Here is a 25,386-nt window from a genome sequence, read left to right as displayed (position 1 = left end):
GAACGAAAGCTCTATTTGCCGCAGCTCACGTTCCGTATTTATACTTCAAAGTTTCTGCTCGTGAGTTTTTTATTTTAGTTCCGCCGTTGTTGTGGCGAGGTCACTGAAACATTAGACGCTATAGAATGTGTGTATAAATGTGTGGACGCATGGGGTTTGTGCTTGTGTGCGTAGATCTGGCTGCACGTGTGCCTCTTTGTGCTTTATTTGTTGTTCCCTCAAACGCTACGCGGGGGTCTTTGAAGCTCATGGGTCCTCCTATTGCGTCCCTTCTTATTTTCCTGCAGCCGTCGCCACTTGGCCGCATGCTGGCTAGTCGCTCGAGAAGCCCCAGCAACCTGAGATGCGGCCGAGCCGCCCTGCCCCTTCTGGCCGTTTTGTGTCTTCTGGTTGTTTTTAGGTGCTTGGCCGCCAAACATACCCAGATTCTGCTGACCTTTCTGGCTATTCTGGTTCCGTGCATGCCCGTCCCCCGTCGGAGCTCCAGCTTGGAGCCACGGCCTGGTTTGAGGAGGACCGGCTTGTTGCCTCTGGGTGTTGGAAGCTCTGGGCTGTAAAGCAGAGTTGGAGCCGCTGTCAGGTTGACCCTGACTGTTGCCGTTGGGTGTCTTCACTCTTTTCTGTTTGCGCTCCTTCTTCCAAACTCGATCGCAAAACTCCTCCACGCTGTTGAGGTCTGGGTGGTCCAAGAGAGACAGGAAATCTCGATACCACAGCCTGTGCTTCGCAGAGTGACCTGCCCCGCCTCCTGCACTGGAAAGGCTCGGCAGGATGTCACCCAGTTTCTGGGCGGGGATGACCTGGAGGTGGAGGCGCAGCAGAGGCTGAATAAAGCCGTGCTCGACAGCCTGGCAGTGGTAGACGCCGGTGTCGGACTGGTTTAGACTGCGTATGAGCAGACCCTGGTCTGTCCGGACCACCCTGTCATCTACTTTGATCTGTAAAAAAAAAAAAAAAAGACGGGGACTTAAGTTACCAGCTTACCTCCAGTTTTGATGCGGTGGCGATGTAAACGAACTAAAGTCTTCCTCGTAAAAACGTTCAGCTCTTAAAACTCGACCTGGACTTTCTTGATCCTACTCTTCCCCCCAACAAGCCCCTAAAATCCACATACCCTGAATGCCTGGTTAGAAAAAATACCACCACACCCATGTCGTTGCCTCCCCTTTTGAGTCACTGAGGTTAAATGTCAAAAGGTTTCAGCTGCCATTACAGGCGGTGAGAAGGAAAGGTCTCGCCTCTTGGCGGAGCGATGTGAAAATGGAGTGACGGGTTTTCACACACACAAACATACGCACCTCATGCTTGCGATCATCGTTAGGCTTCTGCAGCTGCCAGTAAATGAGCGCCCGCTGAGACTTGGGGCTGCACTCCAGGAACATGCTGCTGTTTTCCACGCCGTAGACACTCCTGTCCTCCACGCTGCCTCCTAAGCCATCCATGTCTTCTATACTCATATCAAGGGGAGACAGACGGGTGGGAATGAGTGTGCCAGCATAAGAGCGAAGGCGTGTTTGTGTGCGTCTGTGTCGACGCTCATGTACCGTGATGCTGAAGGTCTGAGCACTGGGAGAGGGGGTCTCCATTTCTAATGTCCTGGCGTCTGGTTCGCCTGGGAAGAAACCATTGTGAAAGTTAATGACGATTAAAGATAACTTGATGACAAATATATGACAATTTCAAGCAGCAGATGTAAAAAAGAAGACAATAAATGCACCTATAACAGCTTCTATCCACTGTAATATTTAACTTCAGCCACTAGGGGGTAATGTTACCTAAGATTATTACACATTTAGCTTCAGGAGAAGAGCATTTGTTGTCTGTCATTTCACCTTCAACTTTCCTGCTATATACCATCCATCCATCATCAGAAAAAAAAATAAACAAACCTATAAATCCCCTAAACCACGACAATTAAAGAAACGTAAACCTGGCAAGCAGTGAAAAGGTGTGCTTCATTTCTCCTCCGATGACTCAATACCATGAAGCACAGAGTGATTAGTAAAAGCTGGACCATTTCTATGTGCTCGGCTCGACCGACTAAATGTCCCTCGCCTGTTCCTAGTCGTCATGGTCACATTTAAAGTCTCTGATGAGCAAAAAAAAAAAGAGTAGGGAGAGAGGTGGGGTAAGCCAAAGGTAAGGCAAGTGTTGGGAATAAAGTTGGTGGAGGAACAAATCGTAATGGTGAGAAGCAGAGAAGAAACAGATGGAGCGAAACGGTCAGCATGTGCGTGTGAATTCTGCGTGCACAACGTGGCCGCTGACAGCCGTCCCTTACTTACTCCTGGCGCGTCTCGATCGGTCACATCTTTCTGTCTCCTCCGCGCACATGTCCCTCTTTTGTATGTTTCCTGGACTAAGCATTCCTGTTTGGGGGGGGGGGGGTTGCCATCTGAGCACGTGCAGGGCCAGGAGTCTGGTTCTCATTCCGGGAGGGAAAATATTTGCAGTGCTGAGGAGAATCCCAGAGGTGCCAATCCTGGCCCTCACCGCGGGGTGTGCCACCTCTACTGTAAACCCGCCAGCGCTGGAGTATACCCACTGGTGTGAGAAGTTCTGGATGCAATGAGGTTGTGTGTGTGTGTGTGTGTGTGAGGGCTGCAGTGGTCAGTAAAATCCCGCTGGATACAGTAGAGGGTAATTTGAGGGTGTGCATGTTCATACATCCTGACTGCGGTGTGAAGCGGTGAGAAAGCTCCTGTTGGCTGTGATTTTGTGTACATGTATATTCACGAGTGTCTCCTTACAGCTGCATTTGTTCGTCTCCTGTGCTTTAGGATGACGGGATCACAGCCAAGTAAGTGCCAATGGCAGAAGGTGCAGCCCAGGGTGCCGGCTTGCGCCTCTCGGATTGAGCCTTTGTCTCCGCAGACGTAATAACTGTACTTTGTTCCTGCGTCGTATTCCAACTCCAGATTGCTTCCATGTTTGCACGTTTTTGGCTTGTACGACTCGTGTTTTTTTTTTTGATTCGCGGCGCTCGCTAATAGGCCAGAAGAGTTCAGAGAAGGTTGGCCTCGAGCGAAGCGTTTAAAGCCTACTGCAACAGCAAACTGCCGCTGTGCGAATAACTCCCAGGTGCGACTCCGTATGAGAGCATTCATACACAACAACAAAAAAAACCCTGAATGCAGCCTCAGCAAAACCTCTGAGGATAAATAAAGGACGAAGATCTGCTTTGTTTGTGCGTGTTCCTACCTCTTGGCAGTCGGGAAGTATCTGGAGCACTCGGTGCCGTCCCAAGCGCAATAAGGGTCTCTGGCCAGGCAGCACTCGGCACAAGCTTTCCCATACACCTCGCATCGGTGTAAAGACATCTGCGATACACCCAGGGCCGAGCCAAGGTACAGCTGTTGCTGTGGGAACAAACAAAAGAGCACAGACATAAAAATGTTATATTCCGATGTCGTAAAAAGACATTATGGGTTTGGTCCTCAATGGAAACATTATCTTTGCGCTTGCGTGTCTGTAATTTCTCTCTTTTTTTGTGTGGTTACATTCATTTAAAACTCTGTCAGCAACTTCGGGATGAAGGATTATGTGCGACAACAAGTTTGTACCTGCTTGGTGGACAGCTCCATGGCAGTGATGGGAGTAGGCTCCTGTGCAAAAGAAATCAAACACAGCTGCTTTAGCGCCACATCTGTACACACCACATGTGTTTTTACAGGCACCGGGTACTTAAGCTGTTAACATGTCAATAGTCAATGTCTTACCCTGAAGACGGTCATCTCTTCCAGGACCACCTCTTCGAGGTCGTGCCAGCTCTCTCTGGGGATCATCACCACCTTCAGCACCGTGCCCACGTCTGAAAGAATGCATATATAAAGTATATAAATAGTGCACGTGTATAAAAGTCTATTTTGAGCATGTATGGATAACCGTTGTTTACTAGGGACGCAACTGACTATGTGAAGTTTCTATCTGTAGTCACCAACTTAGGTTAGAGTTCAAATAAATACTTTGTCAGCTGTAAATGTGTGTTTGAAATATTTTTTCTCTGTCTTGGTATTTATAATACAAGTTATTTCTTATCATAAAAGTAGTTCCGTTCAGGTTTTTACTAAATGTCAGTTGCAATTTAACATTTCGAAATGCAACAACACAACTTTGGAGAATAAAGCAGATTAAGAGTTTTATCGAAAATAGATCATTTTTTTAATATTAAACTTTAAATACCATGTAACTACGACTAAGATCAGAAGAAAAAAAATCTGAACTCTCTGCGTGTAACGGCTTGGGAAACGTTGAAGCTGAATACCCGTCCCGATGAACATGACATCGTACTGTCCATCCTCTGCTTCCACTCTGTCCACCACCAGCTGGGAGAACTGGTAGTCCACATCTGTCCGCACCATGATGGGACGCCCGCCTATGGGGTGCACTGGGTTGAACATGGCTGGATGTCCCCTGGCGAAGGTGATGACATCATCGGGGAGGTCCTTGGTGGAGTCGAATCCTCCAAATGTCTTACTGGGACACTTAAACAAAACACAAGTAGTGTCGAGCAATTTCTGGGTGATTTAGTGTTTAGAATTTACTGAAATTTGTGGACTGTTTATTTGGAGACTCACGGTTCCAGGGCGAGGGTAGGGCACCCTCCCTTGGAAAGGCACCCACTGGTAGTTGGGTCCATCTCTGTGGGCGTAGGGCCCCAAGAAAACTCGTCTTATGTCTGGCATGTTGTACATACACACTGCTGAGCCTTTGAAGATGTTACTGTATGGAAAAAAAAGAGAGAAAGAGGGTGTGAGGGACAAAAAAAGAGGTGTAATGATGAAGAGGCACGGAGTGAGAGGGTGGTGAAATGAAAAAAAGATGACAGAGACAAATGAAAGGGATTCAGAACCCATCGGTCACACGGCAGGGATTAGGAGCTTGTAGGATCCCGAAGAAAGACAACAAAATGACCCTTGATCACACAAAGACGGAGGGAAGCGAGGTTGTCTTTACCTAAGTGCAGGAATAACAGATCGGAGCTTCACTCCGACTGCTTTCCAGCCTCATGAGAACAGACAGGAATTTGGGCGCATCCCGGCTAGAAACAGCAGACCTGGTTCAGAGCGTATTTGAAATCCCTTCCAGAATTTTTGTTTGAGCCCTTGCTCGATGCAGATGTGAATGGTTTTTCTCTCAGTAAGCCGGACAAAATCCAAAAGAGTTAAAGTTGAATCAATCATGGCAAGAAAGGAGATTTTCTTTTATTTTTATTTCAATCCATGTTCTCTGTTCCAGATTAGGCAGGAGAAAGCAATGTCAACGGTGACTCACTGAACTGGAGAATGTATTTTCCAAAAAACGGTCGTTAAAATCTTTATGTGGAGATCAAGTCAATTAACCTCCAACCACAAGGGTCAGTAATTTTACAGTATATTTAATCAGTGGTTTAATACAAATGGCATGTTTGAATTTGGACAGTAAATCTCTCGCGCTTGCAGAACGCAAATGCTTCAATAACATTTAGGATGTCCCTTTGTCTTGTCGATGGCAGCGGAGAGTGCATCAGGCTAATTAAAGATGTGGTTGGCGTACATGCAGCAGACAGCGCTCACTAAAGCATGGAAGATGAATGGATTAGCATTTGAAAACGTTAATTACGGAAAAAATCGATTAAATCCTGGGGCACACACACACACACAAAAAGGAGCTCCGATATCTTCGCTTAAGAAGCATGTGTGTTTGCACAGATTCACAGGGAGGGGCAGGCAGATTCGGTAGAACGTGTGACGCACATATACGTACAGGAGGTCGCTCAATCATCGATCTGTCAGGTGGCAGCGTCTAGTCTGTGCCTCATTAAGCAGCGGCAATAAAAGCAGATCCCTCTGAGTCGCTGCTCTATTTATCTCTGAAAACCAGCCACTTAGAAAACCAATTAAACCACTCTAATTTCTCAGTGTCTCCATAATTCAATTTTCAAGCACGCATGCATGTGTGTGTGTGTGTGTTGCAAGCATGCACATATATGTGAGTGTGCACACCCGCCACGGCGCATTGACCTCTTGATTTGAATGCATTCCAGGGAGCTGAGAAAAGCCACACGGGCCGAGAGACGCAAGGCGTCTGTCGCTAAGCGTTAGCTTGCACCGTCCTTCTATTCAGCCCGTCTTATCGTTAGCGGTGATTGATGGTGAAGTGTTTTTCGTCCTTTTAGAACACACCGAGCACCCCCCTCCATTTCCCAAATGCAAATTCATCATAATCACCATAAGTGGCACCATCTGTGCCATTTCCACTCACTTATCTGAATTTGTCCCATGCCTTCACCTCTTCCCATGCTTGAATAGAGCCACACCCGGCTTAATATGTATATAAAAAAAAAAACGATTCAAGGCTGGGGCGGCGGCCAGGGGAGAGGCATCCGTTCCAGCTGAGTGAATATCATGTTTCCCTCGCTCCCCACTGCCCCATAATCTGATTTCCCTTCCAAGCCCCTGCGCCAAGGTTTCAATGGAAAAAAAGGGGGGGACAGGTAGGAGGGGTGCTGGAGAATCAGCTAAAAGCAATGCACCATCCGAGATGTGTGAGAGTACCATGGCAAGGGGGAAAGCAACCATAAGAAGCCTCAGAGTGGATTACAGGACAGAAAGCGCCGTTTGGGAATTGGACAGGGGCGCATTTGATCGGCCAAATTCCTCTTGCGTCCGTCAAAGTGGTTAAAAAATTAGAGATTACAGATGTGGAAAGGGAGGAGGAGAATTCTGAAAGTCAAATCTGAAATATGATTTTCAAAATACAGAGAAAACAGCTTATGCACACATAAAGATCGGGAGAAGTACGAACCTGGATGTGGTAAATAAGGCGTAGATAACCGGATTCTTCGGGTCCTTGGAGCTCATGAGAAACACATCCTCTGCAAAAAAATAAAAATAAAAAAACAAGAATGGATGAACATTGCAATATGTGAGGTCAACCGCCCGTCACACACTAACAAAGAGAACACACTCACGTAGCTCATCGAAGTGCGTGTCGATGCCGTTGACCCCGGGGACCGAACACGTTAGCCTGGCCTTGAGGAACGTGGTCCACTTGTTCACCAGACTCCTGTGCCCTCCCATGTCATTCTGTGTTGCAATACACAACAACAAGCTCAACAACATTTCTGCAAACTCGTGCAAGATAGCTTTCAGTCAAAAGGCGAGTGAGAAGTCGTGAAATGTTCAGATTAAAACAGGGTGAGGCTTTTTGTTTTGTGTGTGTGTGTGTTGTTACCTTACACAGTTGTCCTATCCTGGAAATGGTGGCCTTGCCGGTGTGTTCTCCATCCATGGCGTTCTCTTTGAAGAACAGGAAGATCTTGTCGTCTTCAGGGTTGTCACTTTCTGGAATTAGGTGCACGCCGACGAACCTCGGGTCTGGAAGAAAATAAAGACGCTTAAAGCGCATGTTCTTGCTCCCCTTACATTTATGATCCGACATCTGCCCCAACGCCAATCCTCTCACCCCTATTTTACACCTCTGAAACCAATCCCCCGGCGATATTCTCCAGTCACGGCTCGGTAATAACAGCCATTCACTTTACGCCCGTCTGCTACAGTATCTGACTTTAACCCGAGTGAGCGCTCCAAGTCCAAATCCCACATAACCCCCGTCTCGAGACCGCATCCTCACAAACACATGGCTCTGATTGCCCGGGGTAAAACATGAATGCATTTGACCTTCCACTTTAAACGCAAGAGGAAATCAAAGGCAAACGGGCGAGGCCGAGGCCCTCGGGTCGGGATCGCTCTCGACTCGACCGAGGGCGGGGACTGGAGGAAAAAGTGGCCGCAGACATTAAGCCGTCGTCACGCCTAAAGCAAGCCTGCGTCTAAAAGCTCCGGGGGTTAGCCGGAGAGAAACAAGCAGTGCCATGTTACCCCTCAATGGCCATTTAGGATATAGAGTAGCTGTGAAAAAGGCAAGTGTGGCCAAAGTGGGAAGCAGATTTATAAGTGCTGTGTGGGTGTGAGGCCTCTGGTATGAATCATGTGTACCCCCCCCACACGCACACACACACTTCGTACCTCTATAGTGAATATACCATTAAATGCACACATTCATAAACTCAACATTGCGTGTGCTCATACAGAAACAGTCTTCCACCGCCGCCGCCGCCGAACAGCGACGTCATACGATTCATTCTGGTTGACTCACGCACAAAAACTAAAAGCCACTTTATTCTGCGGGTTGAATCCAGCCTCAATGTTGAGTGTGGGGGCTTTAAAGTGAGAAAACATGTGCATTTACATGTCGTGAATCAAAACCAGAGAAGCCAAAGCTACCGTTTAACCGGGAATCCTTTGGAGACTGGACTTCCAGGATTCATTCCCACTATTCACTCGTGTTACATGTGAGCACCATGCATCCTTGTTGATAAAGGCTCAAAAAGAATACCCCCCCCCCCCCACATCCCCGTAATCCATACACTTACAATCCCTCCTTTGTGGTGGAGGAGCTGGATTTTTTTTTCCCGGGGTGCCCCGAGCGCATTTGTTTGAACAAGGTGAAAGATCGATGGGGATTAAGGCGCGAACAATGGCCTCTCCTTTCTAAATCACTCTTTATCAATATGTCAGAGCAATCAGCACCGCAGTGAATAGTGTGCGTGTGTGATTTCCGATGGTGCTGCAAGGAGGCGCAGGGACGGTTTTAGCGGAACCGGGGAGGAATTTGACTCCGCTACAGGAAAACAGCTGAGAATGGATTAGGTCTGTGGGAAACGGGGAGGAAAAGCCGCGGCACAGCTTGAGGGAAAGGTTCAAAAACCGACCTCGGTGGTGCCGAAAGACAGCCAGACAGGCCGAACAACCCTTACTGCCCAGCTAATCTTACTAGCACGGGCAAAACCAGCGACTCTGTGAATGAGCATTGATACCTGATGCCAAGAAGGGGCATGAAGGGGAATAATTGGATAATGGTTCAAAGTCTGTTTAAAAAGTGGTCAATAACAAACTGGTACTGAACAGTTGAGCATCCTCTTTGGCTTTAATAGTTAGGCCAGTTGGAGTTTGTGAGGTTTGCAAATTAATGTTCTAAAAAATAAATTGGCAATTAGCATCGCTTGTAGACACAAAGAGACAATTTAAAACCCAGGAAAAGCATCGACATGTTATTAAATGGAAATTTTAAATCAAAACAGCTAGTTTTTTGGAGTTTTTTTTTTTAGATGAGACTAAACAAATAAACCTTTTTACCATTGAGCCATCTTGAATCGTGCTGCTCTGTTCTGATTGGATGGTGTTCTCCCAGGGTACGGAAAATAGCAAAGTCCCTCCCCATGAAATCAGCAGATGTGCCGGAGTACAACTCCCCATCTGTGTAGGAGAAAGTATAGTTAGGAAACTAATGACCAGTTCTGAAGCTAATGTGGACTTCGTGGAACTAATCAAGGCAGAGATCAAACTCACCGATCAGAAGCGAGGCAGAGAGCATTTTTGGGTCATAGGGGCTTTTCCCGCGGCCGTTCTCAAAATACGAGGCCAGTCGAAAGACGTTGTCCTGTGTCGGAGAGGGTCAGAGTTCAAAATGTCGCCAGCAAAAGCCACATTAAGCCGAGCCGACGGCACAATTATAGTCTGTGTTTCAAATTACACCAAACTGTCGTCAGAGGACACTAATATGCCAGTCATGTGCAACAGCATGTAGTTTGTCTTAAACTGCAGCACCAAAAAAAAAAGGAAAATTAGGAATAAAATACAATCAATGCAGCCACACTGATTAACCCCCAAGACATTTAATAAGATAGCAAATTAAAGCTTTAAAGCAAAAGATTCATTTCCTCCAATTACTGCCTCGCAAAGAAAACACGGCGATGCTCAGTAATGACTCCGAAGCATGAATGTGATGGATTAAACATCTTTGAAAGGACCTCACCTCTGCCCTCTTGCCCATTTCCAAAAAAGAACAGATGGGGTGGAAGGCTCCGGTGCCACAGATGTACAGATGGGTCTGGTTGTAAGGTTGAAGCACCCGGATGAAGTTGTTACACTCTTTCTAAAAAAACAACAACAACAACAACAACAAATCGGGACAAGGAATATCAAACCTGGACAAATATAAAATGTGACACAACGAGACACGTAGCTGGCAGAGGTTTAAACACACTTGTGTATTCATGACCCTGCAATATATCTGTCTCTGTTTACGCAGTAACCCTGCAAGTGTAGTGTATTAAAGGCGTGTGAGACATTTGGGGTTATTATGAAAAAGACTGTATATGTTAGCATCACAATGTAGAAATGAAGGTTCATCCTTTGTGAAAATAATGCAAGACAGTTTCAATAGAAACAGGCACCTTTTGCGATTCGCTTGAAAATAGAGACTAACAGAAAGCAGAGCGTAACAGAAACGCTCGGCTGGATTTCCCTCTGAAGCAGCGGCTTTCCAGCTGCTCTGGGAACGACTCGCCGCTTGAAACCGAGTCTCCTTCAAGGAAATCCCACCTGTAAGTCGAATCAGGCAGATCGGCCTCGGCTATTTAATGATCCGCATGTTTGAATTTACAGGAGACGCTTTGAGTCGGCCCTCCAGCGCATGCCGAGACTCCCAGGGGGTGGGAGACTGTTTATTAGAGCGCTAATCAGCGGGATTGGTTAATGTAAGAGGGTTGTTAGCAGCCTGGGGGGGGGGGGGGGGGGGGGGGTTGATTTGGGCACATGTGTTAAAGAGATTAGCCGGGGTTTGCTTTATTATAAAAACACGCTGAATATCCAACCTTACAAATTTGCTTGGGAATTTGGAAACAGCTCACACATCATATTCACAAGCAGACAGTTAAGTTGTCCTTCTTTCCTCCTGCTTCTAATGCGGCGCCTCAGGCTTCCGAACCTGACAGTTCAGTTTAAGGAGGAGTTAGAAATTGATGATAGGCTTTTCAGAGTTCGGGCTTCAGTCAAGGCATTTTACCGCGCAATTCCTGCGATTCTTTTCTTTTGTTTTTGTGTTCAAAATAATGCTTTAAGTAACATCTTGACACCTTAATGTCGCAAAAAATATATATTAAAAAGAAGGAAACATTTAGCCAATTCTGCCCTAAGGTGACAAAAATCTACTTTTATTCTCTGTTTTTTATGGAGTATTTCTTTACCGGCTGCAGTGACTTGACAGGAAATCATCGAGCCGAGCCAAGATATAATATCCTCCCTGTATGATTAAGCAAACAAGATACAGAAGGTACGGGCCGAGCGCGTTGCCTTTGAACAGATGGAGGGTAAGCCATTTCCTCCTTTTCCCACATTTTATGCTAAGCTATGCCAAACGGCTGCCAGAGACAGATTCAAACGCAACAAAAACTAGGATCACGAGAGCGGAATCGATCCTCTCCCCGTGCAAATATGCACTATATATATATATATATTTATGTAATTGTTTTACCTGAAATGTCTGAATCCAATATTTCAATAATAAATATCTAGATTATTTTCCACATTTTGTTATTCCGTGTCTCTCTATTGGTAACGGATAGGGATTCATTAATGCACCTAACACCTTTCAGCTGTGCATGCTATCATTATCCCGCTACGTCTCCATGGCGATCACCGAGTTCACACAGGATGACTAAACCATCATGACGGCTGACCTAAACGCAGTCCGTCTCTGTGAGTCTCTGATTGTGGAGGATAATGACTTTACCCTCTGTGTTTCCTACTTCTGAACAGCGGGGGGCACACACAGCCCCCCCGACCACCACATCATTCTAACGGCCTTGTTATAGGCATTTCCCCGACTTCAACAATCCCCGCTGTGTCAGCTCTGTTTAGGATTTTGCATAGCTGTCTTCGGGATAGACTAATTTGCAACGTGGTAGGTAGGCTACACCCTCGCACTGACAGACACAGGTGAAAAATGGTTTCCACGATCACAAACCATGTCATTATGTGAAAACCGCAACGGCCGCCGAGGATGAATGGCTCATTATTGGATCAAATGAACGACTCTCTTCGGACTGCGAATTGATGACGACTTTCCTTTGGAGGAAGAGGCGGACAGATTTGTGATGGGTTTGTGTGCATTTGGTGGATTACGCCGATGTAACTGAATCTGGAAAATACATCGGAAATGTCGGATGAATCTACTCCACGCTATATTACGAGAAGCGCTGTGCTCAGATACTTGACCCGTGCAGTGTCGCCCACTTTTTCAGCCGAGCAGAAAGCTACAGCCCTCCTGTATTTCGGACGGCAGCTGTTGCATTTGCTCCGCGCCTGTAAATTATGGTTTGAAATCCAGCACTTTGGAAGCTCCGAATGCATTAGGAATGTCCTAATCAAGGTCTTTTCTGTGCCGCACTCCATTTTTTGCCCTCCCTCATTTGCAAGAATAAACATTTTTCACAGCACGCAAATACCTCATCACTGGATTTGGTGTGAATTTGCAATGCCGGAATGCTCTCTGTTTCTAGCGTGAGGATGGGAAGTGCTGCTTGTGTTCATGAGAGACCCCAAAAAGTGAGTGGTGAGTTACCGTACTACTGTAATCCTAGAACTCTGCGGATGTTTTAATCCAGGTTCCTCAAGCCGTAAAATTACGATCAGATACAACACACAGAGACGACCTATGAAAACAAAGATGGCGACGTGCACATATGTGTTGAGCAAACGTGCAGAATGGCACATGTGAGCAAACACAGTGCCAGATAACGGGAAGTCAAATAATACACTCCCAAAAATAAATAAATATGCACATGTGTGCACAGTCTGAGGCAGGAACACAAACCCACTCCCATCAGCGCCAAACAGCCTCCGAGGGGAATGCACTATTGTCCTCGTGAACACAGCGTACACCTTACTGTGACTGAACATCTGCTGTGCGGCGTGTTTAGTTGTGTGTGTCGGTGGGGGTTGGCCCACAGAGAGAACAGTGTGCTGTGGAACATGTCAGATGAGCTTGAGCTAATGTTCTTCTTCTGCTGTGCTTTTTTTGGGACTCAGGCAACCGTTTCAGTGCCTCGATGTTCCTGCCAAAGCAGTGATCCAAGACGCATTTGCGGAAACACGCAGTAGGACCATTTGTGGAACAATAGATGAATGATGCCATCATAACCGGCGTGGACTTACCACAAAGTCTTTCCCCGCCCACTTGCATTCGTCCCTCTTGGATGGGGTGGCAGGCCACGCAATCTGTGCAAATTGAGAGAGAAACAGTCAATCGATGTTGGGGGGTGGGGGTGGTGGAGAGAAGAGATCTTGCGAGAGGGAAGGCAGCAAGTCAATGCAATGAATCAGCTGAAATCAGGTTGTGTAATCCCAAAAGACTCCGACCTCGCTCACTTCCTTGGGCTTTTGGTAAAGTCAAAAGAAAAATATGAGATTAAATGAAAAGAAATGTGATGTTAGATTTGTTTTCTTTCATGACGGTTCAGACAGGAGAAAAAAGACTCGGCAAGAGTGTCGCTATTATTTTTCACAAAATGTTTTGGGAAAAAAGTCAAAAACTTTTGTGCACATGTTGGAGTCAAAATCACTCTGGAGTGATGAGTCATGATGGGAGCCTTATGCCGATGCTCCAGGACGGCGTCTCCGTTGGCCTCTCGAGCACCGAGAGATGCAGAAATATGCCATGAGGGCTTTATCCTGCATCTGGCGTTGGCGAGCTGCTGCGACGCAAAAAAAAAAGCCCATTAAAGCAAAGGAATACCAAATGGCAATAAACCACTTCTGATTCTGATTCTGATTCTGAAAAGGGCCGTTTCCAAATCCAAGGCTGAACAAGATACGTGATGGAAATAAAACACAAGAGGCCGTTTTTCAAAAAGATTATCCTCCTGCACGAACAGCAAAAAAAAAAAAAAATCTAAGTCAGGCCATTCTCCGTCAGAAATCGGGTCTTAACCCGATGGAAAAATGTATGGGCGTGTCCCAAAGCCAGTTGTGAAAATGAATGGAGCAGCATCGATGCAGAAGTCTTAATAAAAGCCCTTAATAAAACGAACGCCTCAAGCAGATGATGCCTGCAATGTTGTGTGCTGCTGGAACTCATGGTGCTGGGGTCCTTTGACATAAAAGAGCAGCCGTTAAAAATAAAATACGATGTGTACAGTGTGTCTTGTGCTTTCACCCAAGAGTGTGGGAACACAAAGGATTGTTGTCCACATTTCTGGAGACTAATTGCAGGCTTTGAATTATGCTATTTAAAATGTTAAATTCCTTTCAGAGAAAATGGTTGCACTCTGCTTTTGGCTTCTAAACACACAAGTGTGCTTGTTTAGGATGAAAAATCATATAAAGCTGCTTTATGCCGATGTCCTCATCGGTTTAAAAATGTAATAAATTAAATTAATTAATTAGGTAATTTAATTAAATTTGCTTCATCACTGCTTTGTGGTCTTTATCTCATGATGTAACAATCAGAAGAAAAGAACAAATATACACATATGAGCTACTGGAAAATATGATTTTCTCCATCCCTGCATTATATGAGGATGTTTTTTTTCACAGTCAGATCCCTGCTGCCTTCAAGTAAGTCCGTGTCAGTCTTCTGTGTCCATGACAGACAGCGGAATCTGATAAAGAAGACTCTTCATCTAGTCCAGGTGGTGTAATGGAATTATGGGCAGCAGTGTCTCGACCCAGACGGCCAGTAAGAGGGAAGGGGGGGGGGTGTAATGGATTGGAGGAGAGGAGAGGAGATGAGATGAGAGGAGAGAGGAGAGCACAAACTGTACCCACAATTGGCTAAATCTGAATTCTACCTGTCTGTGGTCTCTGTTGATGTTTACGAGGTCAAATGAGAAGATGTGATCCTCGGCTCCGACCAATAGTCTCCCCCGCTCCTCGTCCAATCGGAAAGCGTCGTAGCTCGAGCTGTTGGCCAAGCCGTTGAAGGTGATGAGGTTACTGGACTCTAGCATCTCTGCAAGAGGCGGAGGAGGAATAACAGGTGTTGAAAGTGTATGAAATAAAAATAAAAATAAATAAACCCCACATATACGGCAAAATAGTACAAAACCACAGAGGACTGGTTGAAACAACAACAACATGAAAATCGATTTATACTGAATTTATACATAAAACATACAACCATTATCAATCAAGTTGGTTTTTGACGAAGCATGTGCCGTCAGCTTGAAATGTATTTTCATTGAATTGCAATAAAAACTTCACGATGAAAGTGTTGAAAAGAATATTTGTGTTTCCGTAATCAAGGAAATTTCTAAATGTCTCCTTAATTTATTTTTTCGAGCACACACACACACACACACACACACACACACACAGTAAGGTATAGCGTGAGCTATGTTTTGAGGCGTACACAGCACGTCCCAATCAGGAGACACGGTTCAGACTGTTCAGCCGTGTGATTGGTTGAATAATTCATACGGGGTCGGACGCCAGGGAAGACGTCATGTGTAAGTAAGCATGGGTGTACGTAGCACGTAGCTGGAAATGGATTATTATTCAAATCAACTCTGATGAGTGTGTGTGTGTGTGTGTGTGACCGCGCTTTCTCTTTCATCCAGGTGTGTAAGTTCTCTATTGCTTTATACATTAACAATACGCAGCCCTGCTAAATGGAAACCAGCACAAAGCTTTACATGTGAGATACAAACCCGACTTCGGTTAACGTTTAATCGCCGGCGATGGGTTCCGTCACCTCTGACATCAGCCGTCACAACAACGGTGTTATATTAACAAAACGTGAGACCAAGTTCACCCCTGATGGAATTGTATTTTCCACACAGCACACAGAAAAAAAAAATATTCATCTACATTCTCTTTTATTGGCTAATGTTTTTTTTTTTATTCTATAGAATAAATGATTCTACATATTTATTCCTGGAACAAGATTTATGTACACATTCAGTCACACTCCAGTAAACAGTCCAGTGGATTGTGATCTCCCTTGCACTCCCCACAAAGCCCTGATTGACGGGCTGCTATAGGAGCCATCTGCGCCCACTCTGTGTGTAAGATCTTGGACATCTGTGTCTACATAAAAGAGGGGAATGTCGGAAGGGGAGGTGGAGGAAGTGGTGTGTCAACCGTGGCGGAGCATTGAGCACCAGCGGGGTGGACGAGGACCGCGAGAGGGAGTGGTCGTCACCTAATAAAGACGGTTGCAGCTCATCTGCGTCAGTCGGACTTCAGAAGCGAGGTTAAGCTTGCGGCTGAAGAAACGGAGTGGGTGGGTGTGGGCATGAATGGAGGTCTGTGGATGTGTGCTTGTGTGAGAATTTGTAGCGTATCGCAGATGGGTTGCGCATGTGGGGGGGGGTTTCAGTGTTTACGGATCTTTAATTTCAAGCGAGGCCTTTGCACGGACACCGAGAGAAGGCAGCAGCACAAAGCTGAAATCAGGACGACAAAGACATTAAATGTTGTAGTTAGGAAGGCACTCAGATTATTCTTATGGAATTAATCTCAGCAGGACTTAAAAAGTTGGGTTAGGGAATTTTGCAGAGAGCAAAGATGAGAATCAAAATGGAAGGCTACTGAAAGATTAGGAGAAAAATATGAGCTGCGATAGAAATGAGACTGAGGACAAACAGCAATATCCTCTGTCTGCACCTCTGTGTACATGTAATAAAGATTTTATTATTTTTTAAAACCTATTTCCTCTTGATTTAGCTCAATGTGCTTCATCTAAAAGCAGTGCGGCTAAACCCCGGGAGCTGGAAATCGTGGCCCAAAATGTCAGCTTCCCGGGGTCGACGGACCGAAGGAGGAAAAATACGCACGCATTTCAACACGTGGCGACGTCTGACAAAGACACGGCGGCATGCAGTGCACGCAGAAATACACACAGGGAGGCTTTATCCGAGCGGGGATCTTCTACGTGTGTTTGGATAATTGGAGGAACTGGGGCGGGAGCGGCCGGGGACCTCCAACCAAAACACTGGCACGCTCATTTGGAAAAGGAGAACGTGTGGGAGGACGCAGCTCAGGGCAAGCAGGCGAGCTCACGATGCTGCAGACGCATTGAGTTAACGTATAGACAGAAAAACACTACTCTGCTTTAGCATGCAAACAAGCACACAGCCTGCATGTTTACACTGCAGCAATTCTGCATGAACACACACACACACACACACACACTTTTACTTCTTCCAAGACTAAGTTGTAATCCAATCAGTATTTCTGCTTATGCAGCATGAACTAGTGGAACAGTGAGCACACTCAGCAGCTTCTACCTCAAACACACACACACACACACACACACACACAGTCTGATCTGCCCATTACATCCCACTTTCTCCTGTTACACACATCACCTGCTCTTTTTCAGTCACACATTCTGTCTTTTATACATTATCTGGGACACACACTCACACACACACATGAATATACAGTATATGCAGATATACCTGTGTGAATCGAGAATACGGTGACACGGTATTTGATTTTTCAGTGTTAAGAATGAGATTAAAAGATGGAAGTGCAACATATGCAAATGTTTTTTTTTTTATTATTATACACAAGGACAGGCTTGAAACAGACAAATACAAGTAATTCAAATAAATAATTTTCCATGCTCCATTATGGGAAATATCCTGGCTCTTTGTCTTAAAAAGCCCTGAAAATAAATAAATAAATGAAACTACATTCAAAATCCAAAGAGCAATTGTCTGTGGAGGACCCTTCACTCCCCCATTCTCCAAACAGGCAGGCGGTTTAGACGCCCACATGCCACGCAGCAGCAGAATAATGAAAGCGAGGCGACGGGGCATTAAATGATGTTTATCTGGACGCGTGGACGCGCCGCCGAGCGAGTGCGCGCGCTTAAGTGACGTGAAACGCAAAAAAAAGCACGACTGTGGAAAACTCTTGACGAGGATTCAACAGAGTGCTGATATTCCATGAAACGAACGCAACACTCGGGACGCGTTTCGTCTCTGTATATACGTTGGAGACAGAGAATTTACGCTGCGTAAAATACACGAAAAAAAGCGCGTCACATTTTTACTTGTCAATTTCCTTGCAGTTCCCCCACCACCGATGACAGAATGAGCAGATGTGTTTCTGCGGTTTGTCAGACTCTCCCCATTACTAAAGAGCTTCTCCATTGACAGGCAGGGTAAAGGGGGGGGGGGGGTCGAAAGGAACCGGCGCGCATGTTTATCTTCTGAACGCAAGGCCAGCTTCAGAAAAACCAAAGGCAGACAGCACTATAATATCTCCAGCGGTTTGGTTTTGGCATGTCGAGCTCTTCCACGACCTTGCCTTGCGTGTTCTCCGTGTGTGGCGCGGCGCACAATCGCTCCCCACGGCCTTGGCCACAAAACACAGGTGTCAAAGAAAAAGGGGGGGGGGGAAAAGACGCAGACAGCCACCCCGTGCAAATGTGCAGAACACAAAGCGCTCGAATATTATTATAAGCTCAAGGATATCCACACATGCCTCAAAAGTTCACCCCCGCACTCCCTTCCTCTCTCTCTCTCTCTCCCCCCTTCCTTTTATCTCCCTTTCTAAGCACTGTAGCAGGTGTAGGCTGGTTTCCATAGTGACCAACGTATTTCTCTTCCAGGTGCGGCTGAGTGACGGCTCTGACAGGAAATGTGCAACCTCACACACTGTGCTGCAATTAAACGCTGAAAACACACACACACACACACACACTCTCTCAGTGTGTGTCTGTGTGTGTGTGTGTGTGTGTGTGTGTGAACAAAGTGGTGTTTTGATTTGATTATTCATTACGATCGTACTAAATAAGGCAGTGTGTGAGTTAATTCCAACAGTGTTTGAAGCATTATGTCTTACAGGGCGCGTCTTAATTCCACACCCTCTCCTGTAAATGTAAATATATTCATAAGACATGCATCCGAGAAACTAACAAAGGAAAACAAGGCCAAATTCCAAACCGCACAGACTCCAGATGAGTACAAATATGTGTTCAATTTCAACATATAGCAACATTCATTCTGTCTCGACCCAAAATGTGAGACCTCCTCGTCACCACACGGCATTCCTGTGATCCCCCGAGAAAGAGAGAGAGAGAGGAGGAATAGTGAATATGAGAAAAATCATGCAGGATAATGGAAGCAAACGAAGGCAGAAACATGAACGCACACATGCAATAATGGAGGCGGCTGGACTATGGAACCGTTTCATTAGTGTGCGTCTCCTCCTGTCATTGGACGGCTGGAGGCCCAGCCGTGCCCCTACCGCAGAGAGCCCACTCTCACACCACTAAAACACTCGTGATCAGGCTGTTGTGTCTCTTTAGATCTTAGTACTCTAAAGGGGGAAAAAAATACAAAAAATACACACGTAAACTGACTTACAATTACACATTCTGCACTTTCTTATGGAAATAAAGCTGCTGGCAAACAAATATTCAAGTTGCGTCTGCTGAGAAACTTGCTTGAATATGCAGGAATAGGGAAAACGTATCCAAACACACACACACACACACACACGTAAATCACAAAATCATTCCTCAGCAAAGCCGCGCAGAGAGAGGCAGTTTGATGGATGGACTTCGGGAGGAATAGGCTGTGGTTAGCGTGGTCATGTCTGGAGCCACTGCCTGTTAGTGCAGCCTGTCAGCTGTACCGTGTAGCCGAACGGCAGCGCTGCCATTTTATTAGGAATTAATGAGGAGAGGATTCAGATGCGAATGTGTTCACGGGAAAACTGTGACAGGAAAACACACTTGTGCCCCCCCCCCCCCCCACACACACACGCTCATTTGAGGATCTGGTGTAGCAAAGCGAGGCTGTTCTTTGCATGAGGAAATAAACAGAATCCCAAGCAGCACTTAAAGATACACAATTTGGGAATGTATCACCCCCCACCCCCCCTACAAAAATAAGAAATGTGGGCAAATGCTTTTTCAAAATCTTTCCCCATAATATTTTGTATTGACATTTATGAACGGAAGAGAAAAGAACAACTATTAGGGACAGACAAAAAAAAAAAAACTGCAGCGCAAATTGTTTCAAAGTCTTAGATGACTGAGATTTTATGAGACTAGTATTTCAAGTGGCTCGTAAATTTTGACATTAAAAACAAAAGCGGTAAAGTTGGACTCAAACCATTACCAGTGTGTATAATTACCATAAATAGCTGCACATCATTTGTGATACCAATTCTGTGTTTGTCATCTGCCCCCCCCCCCCCACCTCCAATCTTTGTCTGCGTGTCCGTCTGCTGTCTATCGGACGTTTATTCCGTCTTTCTGCAGAGATGTCCCTCATTTGTAACACGACTCTGTTCGTGAACGGTGCACCCTTTTCTCCATCTGACTGACGAGACTTAGCAGGTGGGGGGGACCCATTCATACCCGCGGTTCAGCAATCTGCACCACGCTGTAACCCAAGACTACATCCCAAACACAGATGCAAGGGGCCGCAGGATATTTTTCCTATTTGCATGTCCATGCAACGCTTAAGTACACAGAACAAAAACATTTTCATTTGGTTTGACTACATTTGGCTGAAAGCAAATCGCAGTTTAATTGGGGAACATTTCTCAGAATGCGAGGAATTGCACGGCATTCCAAAGCACACGCTTGGAAGGCAAACGTCAGACGTGTATGCATTCAAAAGGATGTAAAATATGCAAATTATCCCGTCTGATTTTGCCACATGGGGTAATGATAACATACTTAAATTGGCCCTCGTGCCTTTCCATATCAGCATAAACTACATAGAATGAGATACTTGTTGAAGTATGAAAACATGATGGAAAATAGTGGGAAATAAATTGACGGATTTCATCTACAACATGATGAATGGGCTCATTGTTTGGCAAGTGCGTTGGAGACTTTGCACAATTACCTGCAGAGAAATGAGCACCAACGGAAGAGCATACTCACAGACACACTTCACCATGCCGGCTCTCAGAGCTGTGGGACTCGGGTGATGGGACTTTACCAAAAGGTTGCGGTCAGGTATGTGAGTCAGTGTGGGGAAATGTGATATATTTTGGATGTAACATGGAGGGGAAACCAATCAAAACATTGGCTTTTGTTATTGGAATGTGTCAGTGTGGGGACAAAGATGAGGGCAGTTCAGTGCTTCTCCGAATGGAGTCGAAAAACGGGATGAACTGCAATCATCAAGAGACAGGAAAAGCAGACCAGCAATAAAAATAAAAGACAAACACATACAGGCAGCCTACTTGAAAGACTGTACTTAGGCAATGTGGTTTTGTGGTTTCTAAAGGCGAGTATTGAGCTGCTGGGGCAAGCAAGCGATGAGAAAGAAAAGAGAGTGAAACGAAGGCAGACGTCTCCAAAGTTGCCACGTTTGGGCGTACACCTAATAATTATCTACATCCGGTCTGTCAGGCCCCGGACGCACGGAACGGACAGATGCACCAGAGGGAAAACAGGAGGGCAAAAGGGAGGGAGACGGTCGTTCACATATAACAGGATGAACAGATAAAGCTACACCGATAAACCGAGACATGTTCGAACGGCCACAAACGCACAAACAACCGGGTATTTTCATCGCCAGGCACGCCCACACAGAAACCCACACACAGAGACGGCCTCATTATGGGGCCCAATCCAGACTGCGTCGAGTGCGGTTCCACACTAAGTGTCTATTTTGAAGGCTTTGTAAGCCAATTCCAGATTCCCTGTCTCTTTCCTCCTCAGTTCCACCCATCCAGCCAGCGAGGGGGGCGGCCGCAACGTCAATGAGAGTTCATAGAGAAGACGACATAATTACCCACGTCAAGGGTAACAATCAGGTTGTTTAACAAGAGCTTTGAAGTTTTACAGTGCTGCTTGCTCGACCCTTTTAAGGGATCACAATAGGGTCAAGTTTAGCTGCAAGGTCCCCCCCCACACACACACACACAAACCCATACTGTGATTGTGTTTCTGTGCGTTTCCTTGATTGGCCTATAGGGGTCAGTGTTCCTTCTGCTGAATTCCAGGAGATGGATTTTGCTCAGGTATGTGATCTGGTCGGGGTTGTGCAAAATCCTACTTTATCTTTAGGGCAAAGCTGATAGAACTGATGCCCCCCATTAGCACCAGTTGTTTGATTTGATTTTCCTCTATTCTTAAGTTACGAGTTGATGCAGAGAAAGTATGAGCTATACTCTCATCTCAAGGAGAGGAGAAAATCATTAACTCTTGTGATCATAGTTCTGTCCCCATCAAGTCATCTCCTTTTTAGCGGAATGTCTAACTGAACCCCATTGGGAAATCATTTACTCTGCACTTGCAGCGCCAGCCGTCCCCACGAGAGGTCATTTCTATCTACCTGTCTCCATTTCTCAATCATCATGTCCCCTCAAATTGCTCACTCTGCAGTCGTCCACCTGTCGTTTCCACTAGAATAAAATGACTCGCCTATTTCTGACGATCTGTCCCTGTGGGCTTGTCATCAGCGGCCGTTTGAGAATGATTTCAGAAGATAATGCTTGCAAGCTTGTTTTTTTTTTTTTACTCCACTTCCAGGTGTCAAAGACCCCCATTATTCCTGCTACTGTCCTAGTCCCAGGCCTCAGTCTCACTCGCTGGCTCGTATTCCCATCCAACTCAAAAGTCCTGACTGTTATTCCCTAGAGGATTCCTCCTCGTTGTTTATTTGACTTAATTACTATGCCGGCTTCGCGGAGGGAGAGGAGAAGAGTGACACCTCACTCGCCGATCAGCCTTCCTACCTTCTGTGTGGCAAACTGTTCATCTGCCAGTTTTTGCTTCATTAATTGAAAATCTGGTTCCACCCCCACAATAACATACACACACAGACACACACGCAACATCGGAAGGCAAGAGCATTTAGCAACGGCACAAATATACAAACACACAGCACAAAATAAGGCACTGATATGCCTGCTTATGCATTACATACACACGTTCAATGCAATGAGTCAAATTATATAAAAACAGCCAATCCTATGATGTACGCCTTCAGGTACTGAAAACAAACATAATACGCAAAAGTAGTACACACGCAGTAAATGGCAGTAGTTATTTTGCAAAGATACACCCTTGGTTCGTTGGACTTATCTCTACTCAACTGGCTGCATTTGCATTTCCATTAGCAACGCCATCGCCACTTGTAGTTCCAGTTAGCCAAGCAAGTACCGAATGGTCACATGAAACTTTATGGACCGCTGATTGGTTGATACCCAGCCAGAGTATCAACTGCACAACCGAAACAGCAAAGCTACTTTCATGACCCTAACGTGTTTTTATTGGCATCGAGGAGGATCAGATGTTCCTGCAGAATAGAGGAAGACAAATTGTGGACAAGAGCGGTTTGTCACAGCGGGACAGTTTTTCAACGGCGTCCCTTCTACCCAGATGCAGCACTACCCCGTAATGCGAGACAACGGGCAGAGCCGAGCGGTTGGTGCTACCTGGGGGGGGGGGGGGGCTTTAATGGGTCATATGCTGATCCTGAAATGCCCACATTGTCAATGTTTCACTGGTGTCTCTGAGCTGCAGCAATTTGAAGTGGGACTAGCATTTTCGTCCTCGCCCTCTCATTATTTATTAACGTTTTGCTAAACCACTGTATCGCAGTGTGCAGATGCTGCTCGTCAGTCAAAAAGCAACTTGCCTTTTTTATTATCTGCCCTATTTGTTCAGCAATGAATTTCTTACCAGGAAACAGCAATAACATCCTTTTTAGATTATTGGAACCATCAGTTTGGAGTTGGCCCATTCATGCAAAAGCTTACGATCCACATACAGAAATCCACACAGACAGTTCAAGAGAAGGAAACTGCAAGAGAGAGAGAGTGTGTGTTGAGTCCTCACACCACAACATGGCAAGAAAGGCAACACAAATACAGACACACACGTGAACACCGAGGCTCGGACGCACTTTTTTTTAGCATCTAGGAAACTCGGTCTATCATGACAGGCAACTCTTTCCCAGCAGATGACACACATCCACGACGCTCGATGACATATCTCGTTTTGTCAGCAACATGCTCACTTGTCTGTCTAGATATTGAAAGGGATCACAAAAGCGACTGGGGGGAACTGTATTCTTTAAACGTGTAAAAAAGGAAAGGAATTTCCCCACCATGCCTCAAGGCACCCGTCTCGTGTGAACTGACACGACGGAGCCCTGAGGATATATGATTGAATTATCAATGAAGAGCCCCCCCCCCCGATCATTTGATAAACGCACGTCATCAACCCGTGATTCGCCGAATGAATTGAAATGCAAAAGTCACATTTCTTTTTTTTTTTTTGCTTTTTTTAAATCACCATACACACTTGGAAGCTGACAGGATGATAAAGGAAAGTATGCCTTACCAAAATTACAAGTTTTACTTCATCGTCAGAATAAAGCATGTTATATCGGAGGCCTCTAAACATGTGTTATAGCAAAAGTCTCAGCTAAAGATAGAAAATGAATCACGTTTGCCCCCTTCAAGACATTTTCCCTCGACATCGAGGAACCAAAGCTCGAGGCGAGAGTCAAACACACCACCAAGCACACATACTTATGTGTCCAGCTGCGATAAATATTCAGGGAACATTTTTTCCACAGGGCATATGTTACGAGATAAACAGGACTAAAATAAAGAAGAATCAGGCGACCACACTCCCAGCCATATACTTTTACAAAGAGCCACAACAGCCTCCCTGACTGACACTAAAAGGCAAAGAAAGAAAAAAGAAAGAAAGAAAGAACGATCATAAAATATGTCAAAAATGTTGCCTGTTATTGAGATGAAAAGTCTGCTATTACAAAGAGCCTGATTTAGTGCAGGGTGTGAGGAGAGGACAGACAAGACAAGAGAGCAAGCGAGAGCGCTAAGAGGAGGAGGAGGAAGAGGAGGAGACGAAGCACTGGCGCTCCGCAGTCTCCCCTCAAAATAACACAGGAGGAGAGAGAATAACATGTTTGCTGCATATGTCAAAAACGTACACGTGCACGATATAAAAAAAGGCACATAAAGCGTTCTCTCATTCTCTGCTGCAAATACATCATTTGGCATGATGGAAGCAGAGTTTTTGAGGACAGAAGCCATCAAGACAGAGGCTGTCCTGCCTGTTCGGAGTGTGCAGCCCTAAGAGGAGGGGACAGAAAAAAAAGGGGGAAACTGGTACAGGGGCCAATATATACATTTAACTCCAGGCAAGAGCCCCCTTTCCTCAGCATGTGGAACCAATCTGACATTTTGTTAGAAGAATAGCGAATTCTGAGAGACAGAGAGGGAAGCAGTGGGTTCATGTCAGGGAAGAAGAATATAGAAGATTAGTTAGATGCTGAGCAATGACCAAGATGGAGAAGGAGGCAAAAAGATGTGCAGAAATAGAAGACGGGAAAAGGGACAAAACAAATTTAAAGAAGCACCATCAAGGAAGAGGAACAGACCGGCCAAGCTGTCCCAAATATCCTGGAGGCAAGGGATAATGGAGAATGGGCTTACCCTTGTATGACAGTTTTAGCCTGGGTACGTTGCGCTTGGGCTCAAGCCCTCTTCCCTGCTGCACCGTCCCGCACAGCAGCACTACAATCCCAAACAGGTAATCCAT

The 25,386-nt window shown here is 45.6% G+C and overlaps 1 protein-coding gene across 1 annotated transcript; it reads right to left on the bottom strand.

Annotated features, from left to right (window-relative positions):
* Positions 1-218: 218 nt before the first annotated feature.
* sema3aa (sema domain, immunoglobulin domain (Ig), short basic domain, secreted, (semaphorin) 3Aa) lies at positions 219-25,386 on the bottom strand. The gene is made up of 17 exons (XM_068755236.1): positions 25,281-25,386; positions 14,675-14,835; positions 13,041-13,103; positions 9,859-9,978; positions 9,393-9,483; positions 9,180-9,299; positions 7,216-7,358; positions 6,953-7,067; positions 6,787-6,856; positions 4,578-4,722; positions 4,265-4,484; positions 3,720-3,811; positions 3,564-3,605; positions 3,202-3,359; positions 1,545-1,612; positions 1,299-1,447; positions 219-938 (listed from the first exon to the last, which is right to left on the bottom strand). Exons 1-17 carry the CDS (start codon positions 25,384-25,386, stop codon positions 219-221), a joined length of 2,583 nt encoding a protein of 860 aa, XP_068611337.1.

Source organism: Brachionichthys hirsutus, chromosome 22 (assembly GCF_040956055.1).
Source record: "Brachionichthys hirsutus isolate HB-005 chromosome 22, CSIRO-AGI_Bhir_v1, whole genome shotgun sequence".
Taxonomy (NCBI): domain Eukaryota; kingdom Metazoa; phylum Chordata; class Actinopteri; order Lophiiformes; family Brachionichthyidae; genus Brachionichthys; species Brachionichthys hirsutus.
The sequence above is the reverse complement of the archived record's forward strand: the minus strand, read 5'-3'. Positions and strand labels throughout refer to the sequence as shown.

Excerpts from the sequence above, each read along its gene's own strand:
- sema3aa (XM_068755236.1), bottom strand. The coding sequence starts at position 25,386 with ATGGATTACCTGTTTGGGATTGTAGTGCTGCTGTGCGGGACGGTGCAG. Across the intron at positions 6,857-6,952 it reads CACGCACTTCGATGAGCTAC|AGGATGTGTTTCTCATGAGC; the intron begins GTGAGTGTGTTC and ends ATTTTTTTGCAG. Across the intron at positions 939-1,298 it reads ACGATGATCGCAAGCATGAG|ATCAAAGTAGATGACAGGGT; the intron begins GTGCGTATGTTT and ends TTTTTTTTACAG.